At 57.1% G+C, this 21,821-nt stretch overlaps 7 protein-coding genes across 7 annotated transcripts; 3 read left to right on the top strand and 4 right to left on the bottom strand.

The window, feature by feature from the left end:
- Positions 1-1,220: 1,220 nt before the first annotated feature.
- PHYSODRAFT_286984 (hypothetical protein) lies at positions 1,221-1,919 on the bottom strand. The gene has a single exon (XM_009534529.1). It carries the CDS (start codon positions 1,876-1,878, stop codon positions 1,324-1,326), a length of 555 nt encoding a protein of 184 aa, XP_009532824.1. The 5' UTR covers positions 1,879-1,919; the 3' UTR covers positions 1,221-1,323.
- A 2,642-nt stretch (positions 1,920-4,561) lies between these two features.
- PHYSODRAFT_518008 (hypothetical protein) lies at positions 4,562-5,986 on the top strand (the record flags this gene model as incomplete). Its single annotated transcript, XM_009534528.1, has 1 exon — positions 4,562-5,986. A coding segment is annotated over one exon (1,425 nt), but the record flags the coding sequence as incomplete, so codon positions are not given.
- A 1,390-nt stretch (positions 5,987-7,376) lies between these two features.
- PHYSODRAFT_517955 (hypothetical protein) lies at positions 7,377-8,927 on the top strand (the record flags this gene model as incomplete). The annotated part of the gene is made up of 2 exons (XM_009534527.1): positions 7,377-7,744; positions 7,808-8,927. 2 exons carry the CDS (start codon positions 7,377-7,379, stop codon positions 8,925-8,927), a joined length of 1,488 nt encoding a protein of 495 aa, XP_009532822.1.
- A 1,456-nt stretch (positions 8,928-10,383) lies between these two features.
- PHYSODRAFT_381957 (hypothetical protein) lies at positions 10,384-10,551 on the top strand (the record flags this gene model as incomplete). The annotated part of the gene is made up of 1 exon (XM_009534526.1): positions 10,384-10,551. A coding segment is annotated over one exon (168 nt), but the record flags the coding sequence as incomplete, so codon positions are not given.
- A 1,453-nt stretch (positions 10,552-12,004) lies between these two features.
- PHYSODRAFT_518017 (hypothetical protein) lies at positions 12,005-12,175 on the bottom strand (the record flags this gene model as incomplete). The annotated part of the gene is made up of 1 exon (XM_009534525.1): positions 12,005-12,175. A coding segment is annotated over one exon (171 nt), but the record flags the coding sequence as incomplete, so codon positions are not given.
- Positions 12,176-14,300: 2,125 nt separating this feature from the next.
- PHYSODRAFT_516456 (hypothetical protein) lies at positions 14,301-15,050 on the bottom strand (the record flags this gene model as incomplete). The annotated part of the gene is made up of 1 exon (XM_009534524.1): positions 14,301-15,050. The coding sequence occupies one exon, from the start codon at positions 15,048-15,050 to the stop codon at positions 14,301-14,303; it is 750 nt and encodes a 249-aa protein (XP_009532819.1).
- Positions 15,051-18,419: 3,369 nt separating this feature from the next.
- On the bottom strand, positions 18,420-19,187 carry PHYSODRAFT_317537 (hypothetical protein; the record flags this gene model as incomplete). Its single annotated transcript, XM_009534523.1, has 2 exons — positions 18,420-18,616; positions 18,755-19,187. The coding sequence occupies 2 exons, from the start codon at positions 19,185-19,187 to the stop codon at positions 18,420-18,422; spliced, it is 630 nt and encodes a 209-aa protein (XP_009532818.1).
- Positions 19,188-21,821: the final 2,634 nt, after the last annotated feature.

The raw sequence follows: 21,821 nt of genomic DNA, 5'->3' as shown, positions 1-21,821 counted from the left end.
GTGGTGCCTGAAGGAGTTGGCATTGGCCAAGCAGGTCGGTACGCCCATCTTGGCCGTGTCGTCTGAGAGCGTTAGCATCGGTGAAGACCTGCAAGTGTACTTGTACACCCGTCAGATTATCCCGTTCGAGCCCGCCATCACTCAAACTCGGCGCAACAGTACGAACGTCCGGCAGATCGAGTACGACTACGACGAGGCCAAGTTCAAGTCGCAGTTCCGCCTGCTACTCGACGGTGTGCGTGATGAGATCGAGAAGAACCGCGATGCCGTCCAGCAGAAGAACATCGCTAGCAGTCGTCGCAATGCCGCTGGCCTCAAGCAGACTGCGACCGGAACGATATTAGCGAGCGGCGGCGGCGGCTTCTCGCGGCTCTTCCAGCAATGGGACGCGAACGCCAGCAGCGTGCAGAAGCAGTTTGTCTTCCTCTCGCACGGAGACAAGCACGCAGGCTTCGTGCAGCAGCTGTACCGCGAGCTGACGGACTGTGGCATCATGTGCTACGGCGACCGCAACGTCGAGGGGCAGGACTTCGACGAGCGCATCCACGCGGCCCAAGAGGCCATCCTCCAGTGCACATGCTTCCTCGTGATCCTCTCCAAGCAGACAATGAACAACGAGCTGGTGCGCGACCAACTGGCGTTCGCAGAGGACAAGGGCCGCCCCATTTTCCCTATCGCGCTCAACGACCTGGACCCGGGCCTGGACAAGCGCTACTCGCTCGCGCGCCATGAGCTGTTCCACTTCATGGGCAACGGCATGAGCTTCAAGCCCAGCGCCGACCGACTCATCCAGGGGCTGCGTCGCCACTACACCGAGAACAGCAGCAGCGTGCTGGACAACGGCACGCGCATCGCCAGCGCCAACACGTCGTTCGTGAGCTTCACGTTCGAGAATGAGAACGCAGTCGACGAAGCCATCGGAGACCAGCCCATGATCCAGGAGGGGGCCGTGCTGCGAGAGAGCTCCGACAGCCTGGAGCCGGACCCGAGCACAGTCACGCGCAACTTTGAGTCCATCTCGGGCATCGAGGACGCGCAGCTCGACCTCTCGAGCACGCACGTCCGCATGTAGAGCGGCAGGCAGGCAGGCAGGCAGGATACAGTAGCCGTGTAGAATTACAACCTAAAGAGAAATACTGCAACGACCGTGTGCTTATTGACATGACGCTTCGATTTCCCTCCCCTACTGTAGCCTTATGGATAACTCACGACACGCGACGGGTCGACATGGAGGGGGGAGCTGCATTCCGATCATTTTTGACGCTGTACACCGCCGCCATACTTTGTCTTAGGTAAATAAATAGTGTTCTGGTGGTATCTACACTACATCTCGAGCTGGAAGATGAGGTCGTCGTCCTGGTTCAGGTCCTGAGTCAGGGCCTCGTCGTCGCCCTCCTCGTCGGACTCTGGCTGGGCCCACGCCGTGAAGAGCGAGGACGAGGCGGTGGACGTGTCCGACAAGTCGAGCCCCGCGTCGTCCAGCGGGAAGCCGCCCGAGAGCTTCTGGCCGGGGCTGTAGTACGTGTTCTCCTTGGGCTGGTAGTAGCAGCCTTCGTCGTCGCTCTCGTCGTCTTCGTCGTCGTCACTGTCGTCGTCTTCGTCGTCGGCCTCGTTGGCCGCCACGAGCTCGTTGAGTCCGCGGCGGATGGACGCGAGGAAGTCCACGGGCTCAGCGTCATTTGCAGTGGCGTTCTCCTGCTGGCGCCCGCGCTCCATCTGGTCGGCGGCCTCCTCGTCGCAGAAGCGCAGCGCTTCATCGATGTCGGTGCAGCTGCCCACGAGCGCGATGGGGTTCAGGAAGGCGCCCGCGGGCTGGAGGTTCTGGGCCTGGCGGAGGAAGGCACCGGCGGGCTGGAGCTGCTGTAGCACGTCGCACATTCAAGTGGGTCTGGGAGTCTTGGGTCTGGGGGCGTGGCTTGCGGTCCAGCGAGCAATTCGGGAAATGGCAACGGAGATGGCGCGTCTACGATGCATAAGGGCGAAGCGCATAGCCGTGCGCGGCTCTACGTGGTGGTTCCGGTGCGAAATCGAGATTTTCATACAGCCTTCATATTTTATTTGAAGTTACGGTACGGTTTCCAAGGCCGATAGAGTTGGGGGTTGAGAGACCTGTAATATTAAATTTGTATAGAGGCGGAGGGAGCACCGACTTTTTGCACTGGCTGCAACGCGGTCACTGTCCTGGTTGCGCGCGCAGCTTGGTCATGAGCATGCACGCTGCGCGACCAGTGATCTGGGTGGTCCAGGGTCTGCGCTTTGTTGGATAACGCTGAGAACGGTGGCGTCGGTCTACCGATGCGGCGAACTCCAGCATTTTTAACGCTAAACATTTGACTTGGCACGGATATTTGGACGGAATATTTTTTTCATGGCAGTGCGACTGTTTAGCAAACTTGAAGGTTGTTTTTCGTGGCCTGGAGACGCACGCTGGGGCTCTGTATGCACCAAGTTCAACCGCTGCATTGTTTTTGACACAATCTGTAGCCAATTGTGCTGCGGAATCGCCGCAAGTCATTGCGCTAGCCGCCTGGAGCCGAATGGAGCGAGCAAGCAAGCAGTGAGTGCGTGCAGGTGTGACAGCGAGCTCAGTGTTCAGCGTTGGAGCGAGCGGCAAGCGCGTTCTGGCGCAGCTTTACCGTAGCGTTCTGGTGCATTGGCTCGCCGGCTCGATCTGGCTGAAGGACCGGAATCGCCGTGTTGAGTCGAGGCGGCGGGTCGTCAGCAGCAGATCCCCCAACTGCAACTACAAGTACAGCAGTTAAATGCGCGGCAACTTCAAACTCGTGCAGGCAACAAATCCCTGCGTGTTGGAGTGCGTTCAGCTGCGCTATCCGCTTTGAAGCCGAGGCGGATCCACCGCGGACACAGCGGTTCGCTAAGGCCGGGCGCGGCGCGCAACAGCAAGCGGAGCTCAAGGCCTCCAACCGTGCGTACCGTAGGCAGACTGATGGACACCTTCGTCTACAGGAACCGACAGCAGCTTCCCTTCCTTTCGCAAAGTATTGTACTGTAAGCGATGCTGCAACGCATGGCCGATGGCTGCTGTCGAGTGTGTCCTCGTCTAGGTTTGTCCAGCCAGCGGCGTTACATGTACTGTGGACAGGAAAAATTGGCATGGTGCTATGAAGCCATGCTCTTTTAAAAATCAGGACGTTCTTGGCGAAACGCCCTCGCAAAAATCGACACTGCACCTGTGCCCAGCAGCGCCGATGCTTGCAGCGATCTATTACAAGCTAACAAAGCTCTTGTTTAGTATCCAAAGTTCCAGGCTTCCATTCCTGTAGGCCATGCAAATATTAGCACTGCCTCCAAACATCTCGAGCTCCGCGTTGTGGACACCGAGGACAAACCCTCTTCTGAAGTATTACCTACGCTGTACAGTTTCCGATAGTTTTCGTGCGATGCTGTCAATGGGTGCTCACCGGGTTGCGAGTAGCAATTGAATCTGTTGTGGTTTCCACGACGAGTTGCACTCGATACTGTGCACGGAGTCGTGCGAGCACCTGGAACGTGCTCCACCGACTTTAGACGCTGTCAACCTTCAGCGTTACGCTGACTGCTACCCTACCTTACAGAGTGACGTTCAGATGCATTATGTATGCGATACTGTTTGGGCTCCCATGAGCTGATGTGTTAACGCACACATATAGCTCCGCCAGCTATTATAGCTCAGCGTCACTTTTCGTCGACCATTTCACCGTGGCATTCCCGGAGAATGCGCAACCGTACCTGCGGGATGCTGCACAAAACTACCGTAGTGGTGCGAAAATGGCGCCGACCACCTCGCACGAATAGTTGGCTGGTGCTGTCACTACGCGAACTGAGCCGACCGCACCTCGGCAGATTCATGGTTCGAACGTTATGACAAGCCCACGACGCTGAGTCCAGTACGGGTAGTTGCCGAATTGCGTACACCCCACCAGTGTGCCCATGGCGCATGCTTCGTCGACCGCACATATCACCGTCGACTGTGCGCGATTGCGCTGCTCGCGACGCGCGAAGCGGCAGCACAGCTCGACCGACCCCGTTGAGTCAACTCACTGCATTAGCTCATCGCCGCCGCGACGCAGTAGCAGGAGGGGGAACAAGCGGTCTTAAATGCGTTAATGGTCATCCTGCAGTGTGTCTAAGCCTCTGCCCCCAACAACAATATTCAGCGTGCAGCAGGATAAGACTCCAAAGTCTTCGAAGACCTGGGATGACAATCAGCTTACCGTGAAGCCTCACCTCTAGTGATAGATCGGATCTTGCGCTTTGCAGTCGGTGCCAGTCACCGCTTGGCTGTCAATATCTAGCGAAGGCGGCCGTGTCCAAAGCTCGCGGGGGCTCTGCGACGCTCGGTCCAAGGCGGCACTGGCAATGCCCTCGGCAGCTGCGGATCCAGCACTTGAAGGGGGGACTACGAATTACGCTTAATGACAGCAAATTAGCAAGGTGCTTCAACCGCCGTTCACTTGATTTCAGTATAGCTCCGCCCTTCCACCGTTATTTAGCAGTGTGACTGGCTATCATATGTAATGTGGATAAAAAGACGGTTTGTGCTCTAAAACGCAACCGTCCTCAATCCCTCTCACTGCCCAACCTTCCTCCTCGTAGTACGTGTTGGCTGCAGGTTATGGAGAGCAGCAGCGCCCCGCAGGACGACGGCTCCGCGGCCATGGAGCTCGCGCGCAACCTGCCGGCGCTCGTCAGCCAGCTCAAGGCGCTGCGCGAGGAGATGGAGCGCAAGTCCAAGCTCTACGACGCGCTGCTGCTGAACGCGGCCGACGGACTCGAACCCGCCTCAGGCGCGCGCGCCACGCACACGCACACGCACGCGCCCGGCGCCGGCGCGCCGCTGGACGGCAGCCAGAACGGCATGCGCGGCAGCATCTTCACGCCCTTCGCCAACGCGCAGCTGGACCCGCGCGCGAGCCAGATGACGCTCGAGGACCTGTCGGCGCTGGACGCGGCGCTGGACGACACGCACTACTCCAACACGCTGCAGAGTCGCCAGAGCTCCATGATGATGCGGCGGCAGCAGCAGCAGCAGCAGTACCGACAGGTTCAGCGCCGCGCGCAGCACCGCCCCACATACACGTACTCGGCGCCCATGGGCCGCGTCGGGCCGGACAACTACACGGTCATGTGGGTCAGCGGCGAGTGCGGCATCTCGCTGCGCAACTTCTCAAGGAAGGACAACAAGGTGGGCGCGCAGATCGCCGTGCTGCAGCACGCGGACGGCGTCACCACGGGCATCAGCAACTGCAGACTCGGCGACCAGCTCGTGAGCATCAACGACGAGCGCGTGGACACGCTCAAGTTCCGCGAGATCGTGGACAAGCTCAAGACCACGAGGCGCCCCATCTCGCTCGGCTTCCGCACCAACGCCAACGTGCAGACGTCGCCCCGAGGCGCGTCGTCACCACCCGGCAGCTTCAGCAACAGCACGGGAGGCTCCAGATCCAGCAGCTTCTTCTCACGGAGGTCCAAGAAGAACACGATGGCGGCGGACAGACACTCGGTCGGCGGGGACAGATACTCGAATTCCAACTCCAACGGGAGAGTGGACGAGGACGAGAGCAGCGACGTTGTGCACGAGATTATGGGCCAGCACGAGTTTGGGGACATCGGCGTCAGCCAACTCACCAGGTCTAGCAGCGCCGGGGCGGTGCAGTCGTCCACGTCGACGCTGTCGGAGGATGTGGAGGTGTGGTGCCGAGAGCAGGAGGAGATGCACAGTGACATCATCGTGCTGTTGACGGAGACGGCCATGCGCTGCGAGAAGCTGCAGCAGGAGAACTTGGACCAGCTCCAGAACCTCATGCAGCTCTCGGCCGCCGAGTCGGCGGACAGCCCGCGCCCCAGCGACAGAAGCAGTGCAGCGTCGTCGTACGTCGCCACCGAAAATGTCAACAAGGCTGACGACAATCAAACCAATGTGCTGGACGTGGAAGCAATCGCGGCGGCGACTGTGGCCAGCCCCACGACGTCGCCCAGGGCGTAGAGTGAGCGAGCAGGTCGTCCGAAATCCTGGGTTCGACAACTAAATTGGGTGGGATTCTGGAGGAGAGGCATGTTCCTGCTGTAGCTACCTACAGAGCTAGCTTCACCTCCAGTCTACATCTTTATCCTGCAAGCTCAGGGCATGACGTGGGCGATATAATGTGCAAAAGTGCGCGTTGCCGGTAGCATCGATCCAGCGTAGCGCGCGCAGTGTACCTGTATTCGTAGTCATCTAAACGCTCGAGGCTGCATGTCGATAGAGAACAACGAAGGAAAGGTAGATATCTACCTAGTGAGTATAAGAATTTGCATCTGCTCGGCTTGACTCGTGCTCCGCTCAAATGCTCCGTATGCTGGCCTGAAAACACCGACGTTTACCAACGCTCATTTGTGTTTATTGCTTGCTTGTGGCAGCTTGACGACGTTCCCGATCCCGGGCTTCATGGCGTCCACATTCCAGGTACAAAGCAATTGTATCGTGGTTTTAGCTGCTTTTGTTTGGAGAGTGTGGCTCAGTTTGGTCAATACTTGTGCTAGGAGCCCGACGCTGACGCTGCTGGCGGTGAAGCTGGGAAGCCTGCGACCTGGACGTCAACGACTCGAAGTTTGCGACCGTCCCTAAGGTTACACCTTGTGCAATGAAGACAAAAACCGCAAGTGAGGAATACAGGACAAACTTAATAAACGCCCACAGAGCCGCATCGATATGCCAAGGCCAGCGACAATTCCACGCTGCGGGACACACTCACCACGAGCGTGTCTCCTTTGACGACCGAGCGGATGTTTTTCAGTGCCCAGCCAACCTTCAGGAACGGCCTCGAGCTTTTTCTGCCTTTGCTGCACGAACGGATCGATACAAACGCTGTTGTTGCCCCCACGCGGATTATGGTCTCTGTTGCAACGCGGAAGTAACACGCGACACCGAGGAAAAGCCCGCGCCAGCCAGAAAAATTTAGCAGCGCGAGCTGAGCCTATCGTGGGCCCGATCTCGCTTTTATCCTCGTCTCCAGAGACCGGGGCAAGTTGCACAAACCGCGCGGCTAATCGCAGGATAAAGCGCTCTGCAAGACCGTCCGGCGCGTAAAGACGACTGCATGGAACCCAGGTCTCTATCGGCGAGATCGGTCGAATCGAGCGGGCACTTGGTTTCGAGCCTTCATTTCCGTTCCCTCGCTCACTCGAGACTCAAGCGTTGCGCTCGTTGAGGTTGAGTTCATTCAACACTTGAATACGACACGGCAGCACGTGGCTCGGCTGGCGTCCGCTACTAGCGAACTGCGGACATCCATTTGCTGTTCGCATACACACAGGTCCGACGACGAATTAAGCGTTCAAATACAGGTTCAGCACCCGACCCGGATCGAATGATTCGCCGCAGGTCTCTCAAGGCGATGGCGACCTGCTCGGACGTGACGACGTGTCTGTCCGAGGGATCGACCGAGTGCAGCCTCTCGTCGGAAACGTGTCCGCCGTGCGTGTACGCGCTAACGGGCGGCGACTACTCTTGCTACAGCCGTGATACGTCTGGAGACTGCCCGTTCTCGGGAACCTACGCGGAGTGCGATAAGTCCTCGTCCTCTTCGTCCACGAAGAAGTCGACGTCGACTTCCAGCAAGGACAGCAGCAGCAGCGATACGACGCCGACGCCTACTACTAAGACGCCGGCGAAGACGACGGCCACCCCGTCGACATCAACCGCCGAGATTGACACCCCGGCGCCTGAGACTGACGCTCCGGAAACTTCGGCCCCCGAGACTCCGTCTACCGGTACGGGCACTTCGGGCACGTCGACGTCCGACACCTCTGGCACGGCGACGACTAGCAGCCAGACCAACGCGGACGACACGACGCAGGGTGCCAATACGACCCCTTCCACTCCAACGAGTTCTACCGACTCGGACGTGACGCAGGCGTCCAAGGCGACGGCTAACGACAATTCCGACACCGGCGCGGAGAAGGCGTTGACCAGCAGCACCTCGACCACAACCGGTTCGCCGGCGGTTGTCAACTTGGCACTCATCGGAGGAGCCGTGGTGCTAGTGGTGATCGTCATCGCTTTCGTTGCTCGTCGAGTGGTGCGGAAGAAGAAGATGGCCCACACGCAGGAGCGCACGGTCTCGTCGCAGAACAGCACGTGGTCCGACAGAACGCTGGGCACGGCCACTTCGGGCGGCAACCTCTACTCGACGTACAGCTACAAGGACGAAGGCGGCAAGGGCAACGGCATCTCGATGATGTCCGACTCGCAGGCCAGCAGCACGTACGGCCCTGCGTACCCCGGGGCAATGCACCACAGCGGTTCATCGCCCAGAAATACGGCCGACTTCACGTACGGCGGCGAGTCGAACTACAGCGAGTCCAACTACAGTGAATCGCAGTACTCGGAGGCGGCGTCGCAGTATTATGGGGCCAGCACGGGCCCCGAGCTCTTGCCAGCGGCCGCGGTTGCTGGACACTACGGCGACAACAACGTGCCTCCGTCCGCACGGGGCACCAGCAACTTCGTCAACGTGACAGGCACTGCTGGAACATCCATGAGGGGCTCAGAGCTGGACTCGGTCCGCTCAGGACAGCACCCTCTGACCGTGAGCCAGCTCATGCCCACGTCCATCGGAGAAGACGAAGAGGAGGCCTACGCGAATCGAAGACCTGCTCCGAGGGCGTACAACGTGCAGGCCGCAGTGCCCCCTAGCACCAGAACCCCGCAGATCTACGCCGACTCCGGCGTGTCGGTCACTAGCAGCATGCGGAGCGACTACGACATTGTGGACCCCATCACAATGCACGATGTCGAAGCGCGCAACACCGAGATGCTGGCCGAGAAGGGCCAGTACCCCAAGTTCTCGTTCGAGTCGGAGGTGTCCGAGGTGTCGGACATGTATGATTCGGGCGACGAAAGCAGCGACGACGAGCGGGTGCGACACGGTGAGCACACGATTTGAGGGACCAAGTGAGCCGGAACAAGTCAAATCCGATACTGTTCAACCAAGCGTTCGTTCAAGGATTGATAATTGTACTCTGTCCGTCTCCCCATTCACTGTCGGGCAGAGTCTCCGCAACGTTGGTTATTGCGGGAAATATGAGCACACCGGCGGGAACGTCGACAGATTCACGGTAGGAAGTTTTGAGTAAAGACTGCAGTTAGTGCCAAATGAAATTCGTGTTTGTCTTAAAAAAAATCTTGAGAAGCATTCGAAATTCGTGTCAAATGCATACAGTTTACACTGATGAGCATATGAAACAATTGGCGGGAACCCGGGTACCCATCGGGACCCCGGTTTCCCCAAAACTACCGGTACCCATGTATGATCAAATGTATTGGAGTGTTGTTCTATGACCTACGTTGAACGTAGCTTAAGCTCGGTAGAGAAACGGAAGGTGAATTCGTCTTTGCTCCCGTCCTGTGTCTCTCATGAAAATCCAGACTCTTGCCTGGTACAGCGGTAGAGGGCTTTCCAGCCACATTGCTAACCTCCTGCTCACGTAAGGTGGACTTTGACATGGTAAGGTACGTTATTCAGGTCTACTCAGTACCGGTGACAGATTAGTGGGAGCTCTTTCATTGAGTTTGATGGTTTAACTTGCCCCAACGGTACCAATATGGTGGCCGAAAATTAAGTAAATAATTCGCGATTTGGTCGGTATCATTTGCGGGAACCCGGGTTCCCGCCAATGGTTTCATATATTCGCGACTTAACCTTTTTAGGTAAAGCTCGAGGACCTGAGGCTCCTGATGAGCCGATTTCGTCGCAGAAGCTAAGCCCATCGGTTCTGTCGGGAAGCATTTCGGCGCGGATGGCTGCATGAGCGGGCTCTCCCGATTGCATGAGAGGATTTGGGAGCGAACCGAAATATTTCATCCACGACGATGTTCGAACTTTGATGGTGCAGCACCACAGATCAAAGCCTCTATGGCACCACCTCCTGCTTTCTGCGCCACCAGACAGAGTTACCAACATTGTCACTGGAAACGACGCGTCAATTCAAACTTGTGTGCTGTTTGTTAAAGTTGTAAATAATTAGTCTTGGTGCCGCTAGGTTCCTATATCTCTACATGTTTTTTTTTCGGTCACCAGGTCGAGGCGGACGGGTTAACCCCTCCAAACCGGGTGCTGCAAACCAGCCGTTGGCAGATTCCTATCTTAGAATATTACATTTAGAGGAAGTCAAAAACATAAAACAAAAATAGCAGTTCTCATTTTAACCCAAAAACATTATTTGGATCGTTTATTTTGATTAATCTATACTCGGAGGCCCGAGTATAATTAACTCTAATGTAAACTAAGCTACGCTTCCTCACATACACGCGCACACGTGTAAGCTAAAGTAGAGAGTCAAAGTAGGCCCATTACAGGAAAGATCCTGCGCGACTGCGAGGTCACAGCGCGTGATCTATCGTTCAGGTCCGTCTGGCGAGAGCTCAAAGCTCAAGGCTGGACGCGGAAGGCGCCGCCACGACGAAGACTGGACGATCGCTACTTCTACATCAGACCCGGCGGCAGTACAAGCGGGGCGTCGGGCGTCGACTACTTCATGGGCGAGGAGGGAGTGCTGGAGTATTATGCGAACGGTGGGTTTATATTGAATGGTTTGTATTTATACAGAACTGACACAAATTTGCTGCTTTACTTCTAGTTCTTCGGAGTCGTGCGCGTGTCCCCGCCGCGACGTCTGCCTCCTTGCCGTCGACGCAACTTGCTCCTGGCGACGCCCAGTTGGAAGCTGCTGCTCAAGATGTCAGAGAAACCTACGGCGCTGAAATCGAAGCTGCAGAAGCCCGAGTGCGGGAACAAGCGCGAGTCCGAGCTGCTACTGGCTCACTGGCCTCTTCGAGCTTAATGCCACAGCCTACACCAAGTCCGCTACCTGCTCGTCGTCCCAGCGCTGATGTGGAGACGCCTCCAGCGTCAACTTCGCGTCCGGTACCTCCTCCACCGCCCAGCTCCAGCAAGGAGATGTATCCCGCTCCTGTATCTCGCGGCCACGGAAAGCAGCAGGCAAGCCGCTCGGTCCGACGGTCGCTGGAGTCACCATCGACACCGTCGACGCCAAGTCGTGGCAACCGTCGACCTTCGCGAGTATTGATCGCGACCTCACCGCATGTCGACCAAGGTGGATCAAGTGATGATGACCCAATCTCGAGTGCTGCGAGTGCACAAGAAGCCGTGGATTCCTCAAACGACTCGAGTGACGGTATGTTGCACCTTATGCTGACTGATATGCTGCATTTTAAACGGAATATTATGCAACATTTTATACTGCATGCTATGGTGTATCGTATTCTGCATACTATCCTGACTGTATTGCTGAATACTAACATGCTGTGTTATTCACTGTAGATGGTGCAGTCACTCACGAAAGCACACCGGGCGACGAGTTGCTGGCCGACAACATTGACGACAACTTGAACACCGTGGATGCAGCTGACGGTGCATCATTCGGAGCCATGGAATCCGGGGATGAGGCTGAGAGAGATGACGTGGAGACTGGTGAGTACGGCTCGGACGACGATGCGGAGCAGTGCGCACCTGAAGATGTTCACGACGATCCTGATAGGAGGTGGCTGCAGAGGTGCTTTTCGCTGAAAACTTCCTCGAGTCATTTGGAGGCGAAGACGAGGTTCTCGCCGGAAACCTGGAGAACGCTGTCCTGCGCAACATGACTGCCACAGGTTGGGAAGACGTCGTCGAGCCCGACATCCACGAGCACTTGATGGCTCCCTACGAGCCCATCGACAACGCGTCTAGCTACCCAGCTTTCCGCCGAGGCTACTCGGGGCCAACAGCGGATGCGCTTCGGCGAGGTGACTCCCCCGTGGCGCTATTCTTCTATTTCCTGCCAGTGGTGCTGTGGCAGCACATTGCTGCTTGCTCCAACGAGTATCATCGGGAGATGCTTCCACAGCGCATCGACGAAACGTATCGGCGGTACCGACGGAAGCAGCGCCTCAATTCAGACCTACTGAAGAAGACACGACGCGACATTCAGCACGATTTGGAAGGAATGAAGCCTATTTTCCTCACGAGTTGTGCCAGTTCATAGGCTTGCTGGTGGCGAGGACGATTGCGCCCAATCGCGAAAAGCTTTCCAACCACTGGAAAACCGCTGACGAAGGTGCCATTTCGCGCGGGTGCTTTGGCTCTGTGCTCTCTCGCGACCGCTTCATGGAGATCTCTCGAAACCTCCACTTCAATTATAACAAAGATCCACGCGCTCACACGGATCGCGCTTGGAAGATCCGCAAAGTGGTTGAAGTGCTTCAAAGGACCTTTGCGCGTGGGTATATTGCGCCTTCCCACCTTGCCTTTGATGAGGCTGTGCTACCAAGTCGCTCAAGTTTCAACAAGATGCGTGTCTACATGAAGGATAAGCCTCACAAGTGAGGCACGAAGCTCTTCATGCTCTGCAGTGCTGTCACAGCGTACTGCATTCGGTAAGCTTTTTTTTTGGTCGATTCAACTCACTATACTGTATTATGCAGTTTAGGCTGACTAATTCTGTTTTACTTATGCTGCATATCGACAGTTTTGAGGTCTATTGCGGCAAAAAGCAGCACGCAAGTGATGTACACAAGCCGGATATGAAGACCTGTCCCGCCGCCGTAGTGCGGAACTTGCTGGAAGTGTTTGGTCGGAATGCCAGGAAGCAAGGAATGCAGCTCGTGGTGGTTGACCGCTTCTATACTTCAGTTGCGCTTGCGATCCAGCTACTGCTGATGGGTTTTTATTGCGTTGGGACAATCATGACGAATCGACTTGGGTATTGCAAACAAGTGATTGAGAAGAAGAAGAAGAGCAGGCCCGACTCCATTGCTCGAGGATCCTTCAAAGTGGCCAGATCTCGTGTGGTGCCGAACATGACGGCAATAAGCTGGTGGGATTCGCGCCCCGTACACTTTCTGTGTACTGGTGGCAGCGTCGAGATTGATCGCGTCGTGAGGCAAGATCGGTCTGAGAAAGTCGAGGTCCCGTGCCCGAGGGTGATCAAGGACTACCACGCCTTCATGGGCGGCGTGGACGTCCATGACCAGCTGCGACTGCAACGATATTCTCTACAACGCGCTCTACGATTTCGCAAGTACTACAAGTCGTTGGTGCTGGGATTGATAGACCTGGCTATCGTGAATGGGTACATTGTGCATAAGGCGTTTCACAAAAACAAGGAGTCACGGCCGCTTACTCACGTCAAGTACATGAAGTTGCTGCACTTGCAGCTATGCCAGCTGCAAGCATCGGACATGTATGAAGGGAATACTTTTGGAACGCGGCGCCAAGCCACCCAACTGGCCTATACTCCCCTATCGACCAGCAGCACCCAGGCATCTACCAAGCATACTGCGCGTCAAAGTGATGAGTGGAGAAACCAAGGCTCTCAGGCAAAACGTCGCCAGCGGACGTGCAAGGTCTGCTCCATCCTTCGCTCCGGCGCCCAGCGCGCTTCCACGACTACCTACTTCTGCAGCGACTGCAACAGAACAGGCCCGATTTACCTGTGTATGCGAGCGCGCCGCAAAGTCCGAGATGTAGCAATGACGTGCTGGGATATCTGGCATAAAGAATGGATGAACGGCAAGCTGGTCCCCATGGACAATGGTAAAGTGATTCGGATTCGTACGAAGACTCTGAGGCTGCGCCATCAACACCGGGAACGCCTGCAACGCCAGCATCGCACAAGAGACGCCGGACAAGCCAGTAGGAGTTAAGCTGCATATTATCGTGTCGTTATGCTGAATATGTGCAGGATAAGTCTGTTTGCATCACCAATCGTTTGCATAAGCGCAATCGTGTGTACAATTCGCTTTTTATATTGTACCTGTCTACTCCCGTGCTCATCTCGTTTTGCATCCTGCCTACCTTGTCTGCGCTCGGTCACATCCCAAGCACCATCTTGGCAGTCCGTTTTACAACCGTTTCAAGATGTATGGTTACCAGGGAAATATTTGGATATCTAGCTCACTCAGATTTTGTATGGTGCAAACAACAAGTAGCTGGCAATCAAGTGATTGCGTTACGTTGTAGAGGCGACCCCCCCCACCTTTGTATATGCATCTTTGTATGGGAAGTTTCATTTTCCGATTTTTAGAGAAACCGCGCTGCACCCAAGCGGGGTGTGCTCAGGTTCTGTTCGAGGGCTGCCTCGTCCCTTTCGTGATAATGCTGTTGTATGCAGCATAAAGAGTCATCTTTGAAAATAAGAATGCAGGATAAGGCAGTTTTAGAACCGCCGGTGCTAAAACTGCCTTCTCACCGAACTCTCATCTCAGGATAATTCCCCTCGCCCTCGCCTAGCCCATTGCATACAAATGCCAAGTCTAATTAAACTGCATATGCAGTATAAGAATGACTTTTTTTTCCCGGTTTGTAGGGGTTAATTCCGTTGCTGCCGCTAACCACCAATGACGAAATAGGCGGCAACAACGACCGCGTCTCCCGCCGCAGCGGAGGCAGATAAATCGGCGGCGATGAAGCACCGCTGCTTGAAGGGACTGCACCGGGCACGTTGTAGCTTGTAGTAGAGTAGATCTCCGGTCGAGACTGCTGGAGCTTCGGCGGCGGGTAGAGCTGGTGGTACTTCTGGGTGTAGCTCGGTTCGGCCGGGAGCCACATCGGCGAAGACTGCACTGGGACCGCCGCGGACGATGCACCGTAGTAGGGATAATCTACCAGCAACGGACCCGTAGGCGACGACGCGCGGGTCACATGTGCAGGTGGCACCTCGTAGCCGATATCAGGCTGCACCGACGGAACCTTGGTCTGCCTTGCAACCATTGTGGCTTGGTCCTCGTCCGAGGCCAGCAGCGGGTTGCTCGTGGTCGGATCTTCCAGCAGCGCGGCCAGCTTGTTCTTCTGCTTGAGCAACTGCTCGGCGTACGACTCGCGCCGCTCGCCGTCGAAGTAGCCGATGGCATGCTCCATGGACGCGATGCTCTTGCGCAGGCCCGTGATCTGGCGGTGCGGCCAGCGCGCGATGCCGTGTCGCCGGCAGATCTTCTTCAGGAGCGTCACGCAGATGCCGAAGTTGGCAGCCACCTTGGCCAGCGGCTCTTCGAAGTGCGGCCGCAGCATGGCCAGCGTGATGCTGCTTGAAGCCGTCATGTTGGGACGAGTCTTGGACGACGGCGTCTCGGAGCACGCCGACACGGGCGACCCCGGCGATGAGACGGGCTCCGACAGTCTGCGCCTCTTGACTGTCATGTTGACGGGCGATCCGGCGGCGGTGGCCGTGGGGCTTGAAAGCTGGCGCTTGTGCTGTAGTGGCGGCAGGTCGGAGGCCATTGGGGCGATGGCGGTGTCTTTTGGGAGTGCGAAGGCCTCCATTTGGGACTGGAAGCTTGGCTCGATCACTTGGCGGCGAGCGCGTAAAACGAAAGATGAGTGACGACACGCCAACTGCAGGTTGTCGGACTGGGGCAGATGGCTGCGCGTTGCTGGCGTGGATGACTGGCGCCGAGTGTCGGATTTGAAGTGGAGACTTGCGTTGAGTCCGGTCGCTGCGTCTGTCCGAAGAGAGGACAAGGGTATGCTGCGAGCTCCGTTTTCTGGAGTCGATGGGATTGCGTAAAGCACCGAGCGCTCGAGAAGGAGGAACTCGATGGGGTGCTCAGCACCGTGCTGGCGCTGGTGACAAGAAGTGTCTGGTTGTACCTATCTATCGCGCGGAGACTTTACTTCAAAGAGCTTCACGCGGGATCGGACAGTCGGACAATGGGCGGCTTGGGCTTGCTTCTTCTCGCTTCGGCGGACTACGCGGTTTGAGGAGCGCCGCGCGTGATCGACACACGGTCGACTTGGCGGCGGCCGGGCAGATTCAGGAATGGAGCCTCCGGTTCCAGGCACGCAGCTGGATGGGGTCGGGTCGAGAAGCTCGACGCCGTTTCTTTTTACTGCTGATACACCTACCGTACCGAGCTGAAGCAGGAGCTCTTGAGGACCTCTCTTGCGTACCACGCGAGTGCGACCGCGACGAGGTCCACCGCTGCAGCGTGATGAGTGCTTGGGTATAGTGGATGTGCGACGGAGGCTGCATCCAGAAGTGCACATTGGCGCCAACATTTTTAAAAGCTTAAAAGCATTGAGCATTGAGCATGGAGCAGAGAGGCATGCATGGCTGCTTCGTGCAGCCAAGCTTCGAAGGAGGTGACGAAATGGCTTAGTCCACCCACGCGTGATGCCATGGCCGTCTTGTCGCGCCAAGCTCACGCCTGCAGCTCGGTGCTCTGTTCCACGGCTGCAGCCCGTGCTCCGGTCTTTGCCCAGTTCGTCTTCTGCGGGTGGATCCTCACCGCAGACAGGGACGCAAGTTGCGGCGCGGTCGGGCCAAGGCGAGGCCATTAGAACTCAAACCGAGCAGGTGATCTATTGCGAAATTCGTTGTTGTATTTGTGCCCACTCAGTGATTTGGTTCGTTGCAAAGTGAAATGGTGGGGAAAGCAACAAAGCAACGGAGATTTGATATTTCCGAAGTCACTCAGTATTTTACGACCATACTCGGTTCTAATCGAGTGCATGGCACACACAAAGTCGCTTAATCTCTTCGGGTAGACTGTACTTAGGCTCACTTATTTAAGATGCTAAACACTGTCGCGTCATTATCATCCCTCCTGCACCTACTCCTTCGATGTCGCGACGGATGCGGAACATGCTGCGGATGAGGACCGCAACGCTTGCGGTCACGCGTCTTCGCATCGAAGCTCGCGGCAGGCTAGCAGCAGACGCACACCGCGCAGGCTGGGCTTCATTGAGCTGAATTAACCAGGCAACTGTCGACTGCTTCTCCGCGGGGCGCTCGAGCTCCACTGTATGCAGGCATGTCGTTTGTTAGTTAACCAGGCTACTTAAGTACACAAGTGGACTCGGCGCCACTGCCGGTGATGTCGAGACCAGCGCCAAGTAAGGCCAGAAGTGTCCAGTTTGACCGACAAGCTCTAGCAAGATGACGTTGAAAGTGCTGGAAGGAGGCGGAGGCGGGTAAGAAGCTCGCCAAGCTCTCTGCTTCTCGTGCTCTTGGGCGTGCGCCGCCAAATGCAAATGGAGCTGTAGTTGTAGAGACTGGTTGGCCCTGACACGACCAAGGCCGCGCACTTCCATTTTTTACGGCAGGTCAGCGCCGGAACGCAGGGACAAGCGAGGGCGGAGGCGCAGGTGCCATCGTGCATCGATTCGCAGGATGTGACCCGGCCAGTGGCCGGCCAGGGTCTGGCTGGCCGGCCGCCCGCGAGGGAGAAGCTCGTGATCTGCCGTCGCAGGCTGCGGGCTCCGTCGTCTGCGTTGCAGTGGGCAGGTGCCCGCCCGCGCGCGATAGACCGCGCGAGCGGCCTCCGCGACAACATTTGCGGCGTTTACCTTCTTCAACTGCGTATCCTGGGAGACGGCGCAAGGCCACGCGAGCGTCGAGGCAGCGCAGCAGAGGCGCTCCACTGCAGACCAGGCTGGGCTCCGCTCCGATACGGACGCGAGCGGATCCCGAGGATGGCCCACAGCATCCGATGCGTCCTCGGCATCAGTGAAAGGCACCGGCACGCGCGTAGCGTGCAAATCGGACGCGCCGCAAGTGGCGGGCTCGCAATCCGCACTGCATGATGCGGCCCGAAGCGGCTTATGGACGGCAGCGCTTCAAACCACCACCTGCCCACGCTGCCATCTCAAATGACCCATTTAGCCGCCAAATTGACGTGGCTCGTCAGCTGAACATGTACACGGCTTCATCAGCGCTGTAGGAATGCTGTTTACTCTTGCCGTAGAGCTCGCTCTACTGTGATCCGACATCAAGCTCGCTGGTCCCCTACAGTACAGTATAGTCGTGCATGTCCAATTATTGTAATATCTGGTGTAAGCTCTGCTCGACGCTAAAACCCAAAATGCTCTTTGCCTGGCTTCTTCGAAGACTGCACTGCGATACGTGGTACATGTGCATGTATATAACTTACGCGAAGCACGCAAGAACCTGCACGCATGCACATGCCTTGCATATCGTCCCCCGAGGGAGACGGATTGCGGTCATTGTGGTAATGATTGGCTTCAATCCTCGTTATTTTAGCGATATATTCTGAGGTGATCCCATTTCTCCTCACCAAACAGTGACTGAACATTATGCATGTACGTATAAGCCAAAGAGCCAACTTTGCTCAGTTGATCCCTACGACGAACCAAAGCACCATGGCGCAGTCACGCTGACAGCTCGTGGACAAGTTACCAGTTGACAAGGTGCAATCACGTCACGGTCAGATCCTTGAGGTCGTGAGTCAGGTTGCCGGTGGTGTCATTGCGTCCTTCCGTGTCAAGCCCGTCTCACTTGTCCACCCATTGATCTAGGATCGCAATAGTCCTCCGGAAGTGGACGTCCACCTTCAATCTCGACCATTTGCCTCTGACAACACGCTGTTTATTCTTCTACGAGTGCTTCCCGCACTATCTGCGCTACATCCACCTACACCATTATACAGCATCATCGCTTGTAGGAGGAAAGTATCGCCACTGTGGTTGTTGTAGCTGGCCGTCCACGTACTGCGCGGATACTGGCGCCGTTCTCGTCGAGGCCGCTCGACTCGGACTCGAGTAGCTCTGGTGCTGCAGAATGGACGCGATCGACGGCAGTGCGCGGTGATGTGTCGCGATGGTAGGAAACACGGGCGCTTGCAGTGGCGGCCCCTGCGGCTGCGGGTGCATGCCTCCCCATGCCGCCGTGATCGCGGTGTGTGTTGTGTGTTGTGACTGAATTGCGGGTGGGCTCTGGATGATGTGCGGGTTTGAAAGCTGAGGCTGTGTAATGCTGGGTCTAGTCGTCCATGTGGGCACCTCTCGCGCTTCCTTCTCCTCCTCCTCCTCCTCCTCCTCCTCCTCCTCCTCCTCCTCCTCCTCGTTGCCAACTTCTGTTGTGTCCGAAGCGGGTCGTGCAGCGGCGCTAGCAGCCTCTGAGCTGAGCGCTCGGAGGAACTCTTCCGTGGGCTCGTTTCCTGTGCGAAGGTATGACTGCAGCTCGTGCTGGAGCTTCTCTAACTGATCAGCGTACGCGCGCTTCTGCTCGCCGTCAAAGTAGTTGACTTGCTTGGCCATGGACGCGATGCTCTTGCGCAGTCCGCAGATCTTGCGGTACGGCCAGTTGCTGATGCCATTGCGCCGGCAGATTTTCTTGAGCAGTGTCGTGCACACGCCGAAGCTGTCGGCCGCCTGCTGTAGCGGCCGCTCGAAGTGCGGCTGTAACATGCTGAACGTGATATTGCGCGTAGCATTTGAGATTGGCCGAGCGGGTGGCGCCACCGCCAAGCCAGATGTCGCGGAACCGCGAGATCGTTGAGCCCTCGACCTAGAGGGCTGCTCACGGCCGCCAGCCATGGAAGGAGACCATCTCGTTGTCGTCGTAGTGCGTCGAGTTGACACTCGCAAGGCCACGGGCGGCGTGTGTGCCTCACCGACAGCCGGTTCATGCGGCTCGTTTCCTTGTGCTGCTGCTTGCAACACAGATTGGTCCGGAGCTGCGCGGACAGCGTCGGAGTGCTCTGCTGTCGAAGAGATCGCCCGCTCTGGAAGATCTGGACGGCGAATCTCGTTCCCGGTCTGCGGCGTGACCGGCTGCATCGCTTTGGATTCTTCCTCGTGGTGGATCATCTCGCCCGAGGCTCGGCGTTTGCCGGTGTGTCGCCGGGTGTCCGAGCTGGCCGTCGCCTCGACTAAAGACGCGGCAGCGCTGGCGGTGGCGGTGGCGCCACGAGCGAGTGGAGAATGCTGCTGCTGCTGCTGCTGCCGCTGCTCGAGTGAAGTTACGTCGGCGGCCTCGGAACGGGTAGATGATCCACGGTCAATTGGGGCGTGGTCTCCGCTATTCTCCGCGTGGTCCAAGACCGATTCACCGGGTCTCCGGCGTCGGCGTCGACGGGATTCCTCTTTCGAGTCGCCCGTGGGTCCCATGCCGCGGTAGTGTCTGATAACGCTGGTGGGGGGGGCGCGATGTCGATGTCCTTGCTGGAATAGGTCTCAACCGACGCAGGCATTCACGATAACTACGCGCGCGGGCGGACGAGCGCGTTTAGACCTTCGGTGCGCAGGGGAAGAAGTAATGAAGTTGGGCGAGTAGTCGGTCACCCGAACAGGTCGACTATCAATGGCGAGCCAGGCGTCCGGGGCCGTCTAGCGGAAGCGGTTGGAGGGTAGTGGCCGCGGAACTACCAAGCCCGGCCGGCCAGCAGTGAGCTTGTATCTACCCGGGATAGATGTCGGAATGAGCGATCTCAAGTCAGGAGAGAAGTCGGCACTGTACTCCTTCTCGCTAGTAGTGGGATCCGCTGGCGTGTTGATGTGCTTGCGTCCGCTTGTTGTCTTCCGCTCGTGCTGCGTCTTCCCAGTGGTGTCCCACACCGAAGTCGCTGCTCCGAGCTGCCGCGATTGCGAATGGGGAGGAAAGTCGCTGTCCAGGACTCAAGGGTGGACCGCTCCGCTTGGAGAGAGGGAATGCAAATTGCAGTGGAGAGAGAGAGCAGAGGGATGGCAGGCGGGCTGGCGGTACTTCTGCCAACTTGGCGAGCTTCGTCGGACAGCTCGCAACTGCAAATGAGGAAGGAAGGGGCGACCCTCTCTCACATCGCTGAGGTCCGCCCTGTCCTTCAGCACGACGCTGTCCTCTCCGTCCTTTTCTTGCTGGCGGACCGCCAGCGGCGGTGGGGATCGGCACTCGCCACCTTGATGGTGAGTGAAGCGACGCAAGCATCTCGCCGGCCGACACAAAACTCTAAGCCCTCAGCTTGGCTGCACATTTGACACCTACAGCGTTGTACACTACACTTCTGTTGACCATGAGGATCGCTACCACGCAGAAATCCACTGAGTTGCGGATGTTTTCGAGCGTCTCTCGAACCGTTGTAGCTCCACACAACACACATTGCACCCTCGAGCGCATTGACATGCTCGGGGTTGAAGGATGTAGCTTTGACGCTTTGCGTCCAGAGGGGGGAGACGGCCCGTGCGTAAATGGCATCGTGCTGCCGGAGCGCGTGATTCACAGCAGCAGAAACCGGCCAGCGGATTGCGTACTCGACTCAAAGCAATACGTTGTTGTTGCCAGCAACACCTTACGCAAAACGCGGGAGGGGTGTATGACTGTAGGCCTTCAGCACTATGATAGTGAGGATCTTGGCAACGATTGAAATAGCTCGCCCCTTACAGCTTGAAAAGCGCTTTTGCCTAAAAAAATACTTGACGTCTACCATACTCGAGTCTTTTTCTGACAGTGTACGTTGAAGTGCGATGGAAGTCCGATCGTAGGGATATTTTTTAGAGATATTTTACGCATCTCCCTCTTTGACGTGGCGCGGTGACTTGCACAAAGCGACATTGTGGTGTGTAATGCGCAGCGAGCGGCCAAGCAGCAACTCGCGCGCCCGCGGTCGACCGAGGCGACCGATGATGCCGAATTGGAACGGCGCGCGCTGCAAAAATCAACGAAGACGACTCACCTTTTCATCCCCCATGCTGCGACGAACGGGCACTGAGGAGGGCACGCAGACTCCTAATCGGGCCACCACTGCCATCGACCGACCGGAGGCATGAAGCGTGGGTGCAAATCTTGTGCCGGCAGGCAGTGAACGAGAACGTGTACCAATGTGACTCACAAGGCGCAAAAGAGGCGAAGAACCAGCCTGTTGGTTGGCGCTGCAGCCTGCTTGGTTGTGAACGGGCACCTCAACATGTTGCCCGAGTCGTGTTGAGGCATCGGAGCCGCACGCGGGCACAGTGCACGTAAGTAACGCGCTACGTGGGGCTTTTCGAAAAAAGAGGGCTCCGCACCGACGACATGGGATCACTCCACGGTAGGCTCCTCCCCAATATTAGTTCAACGGAGTCACG

This window comes from Phytophthora sojae (assembly GCF_000149755.1).
Source record: "Phytophthora sojae unplaced genomic scaffold PHYSOscaffold_7, whole genome shotgun sequence".
NCBI lineage: Eukaryota > Oomycota > Peronosporomycetes > Peronosporales > Peronosporaceae > Phytophthora > Phytophthora sojae.
The sequence above is the reverse complement of the archived record's forward strand: the minus strand, read 5'-3'. Positions and strand labels throughout refer to the sequence as shown.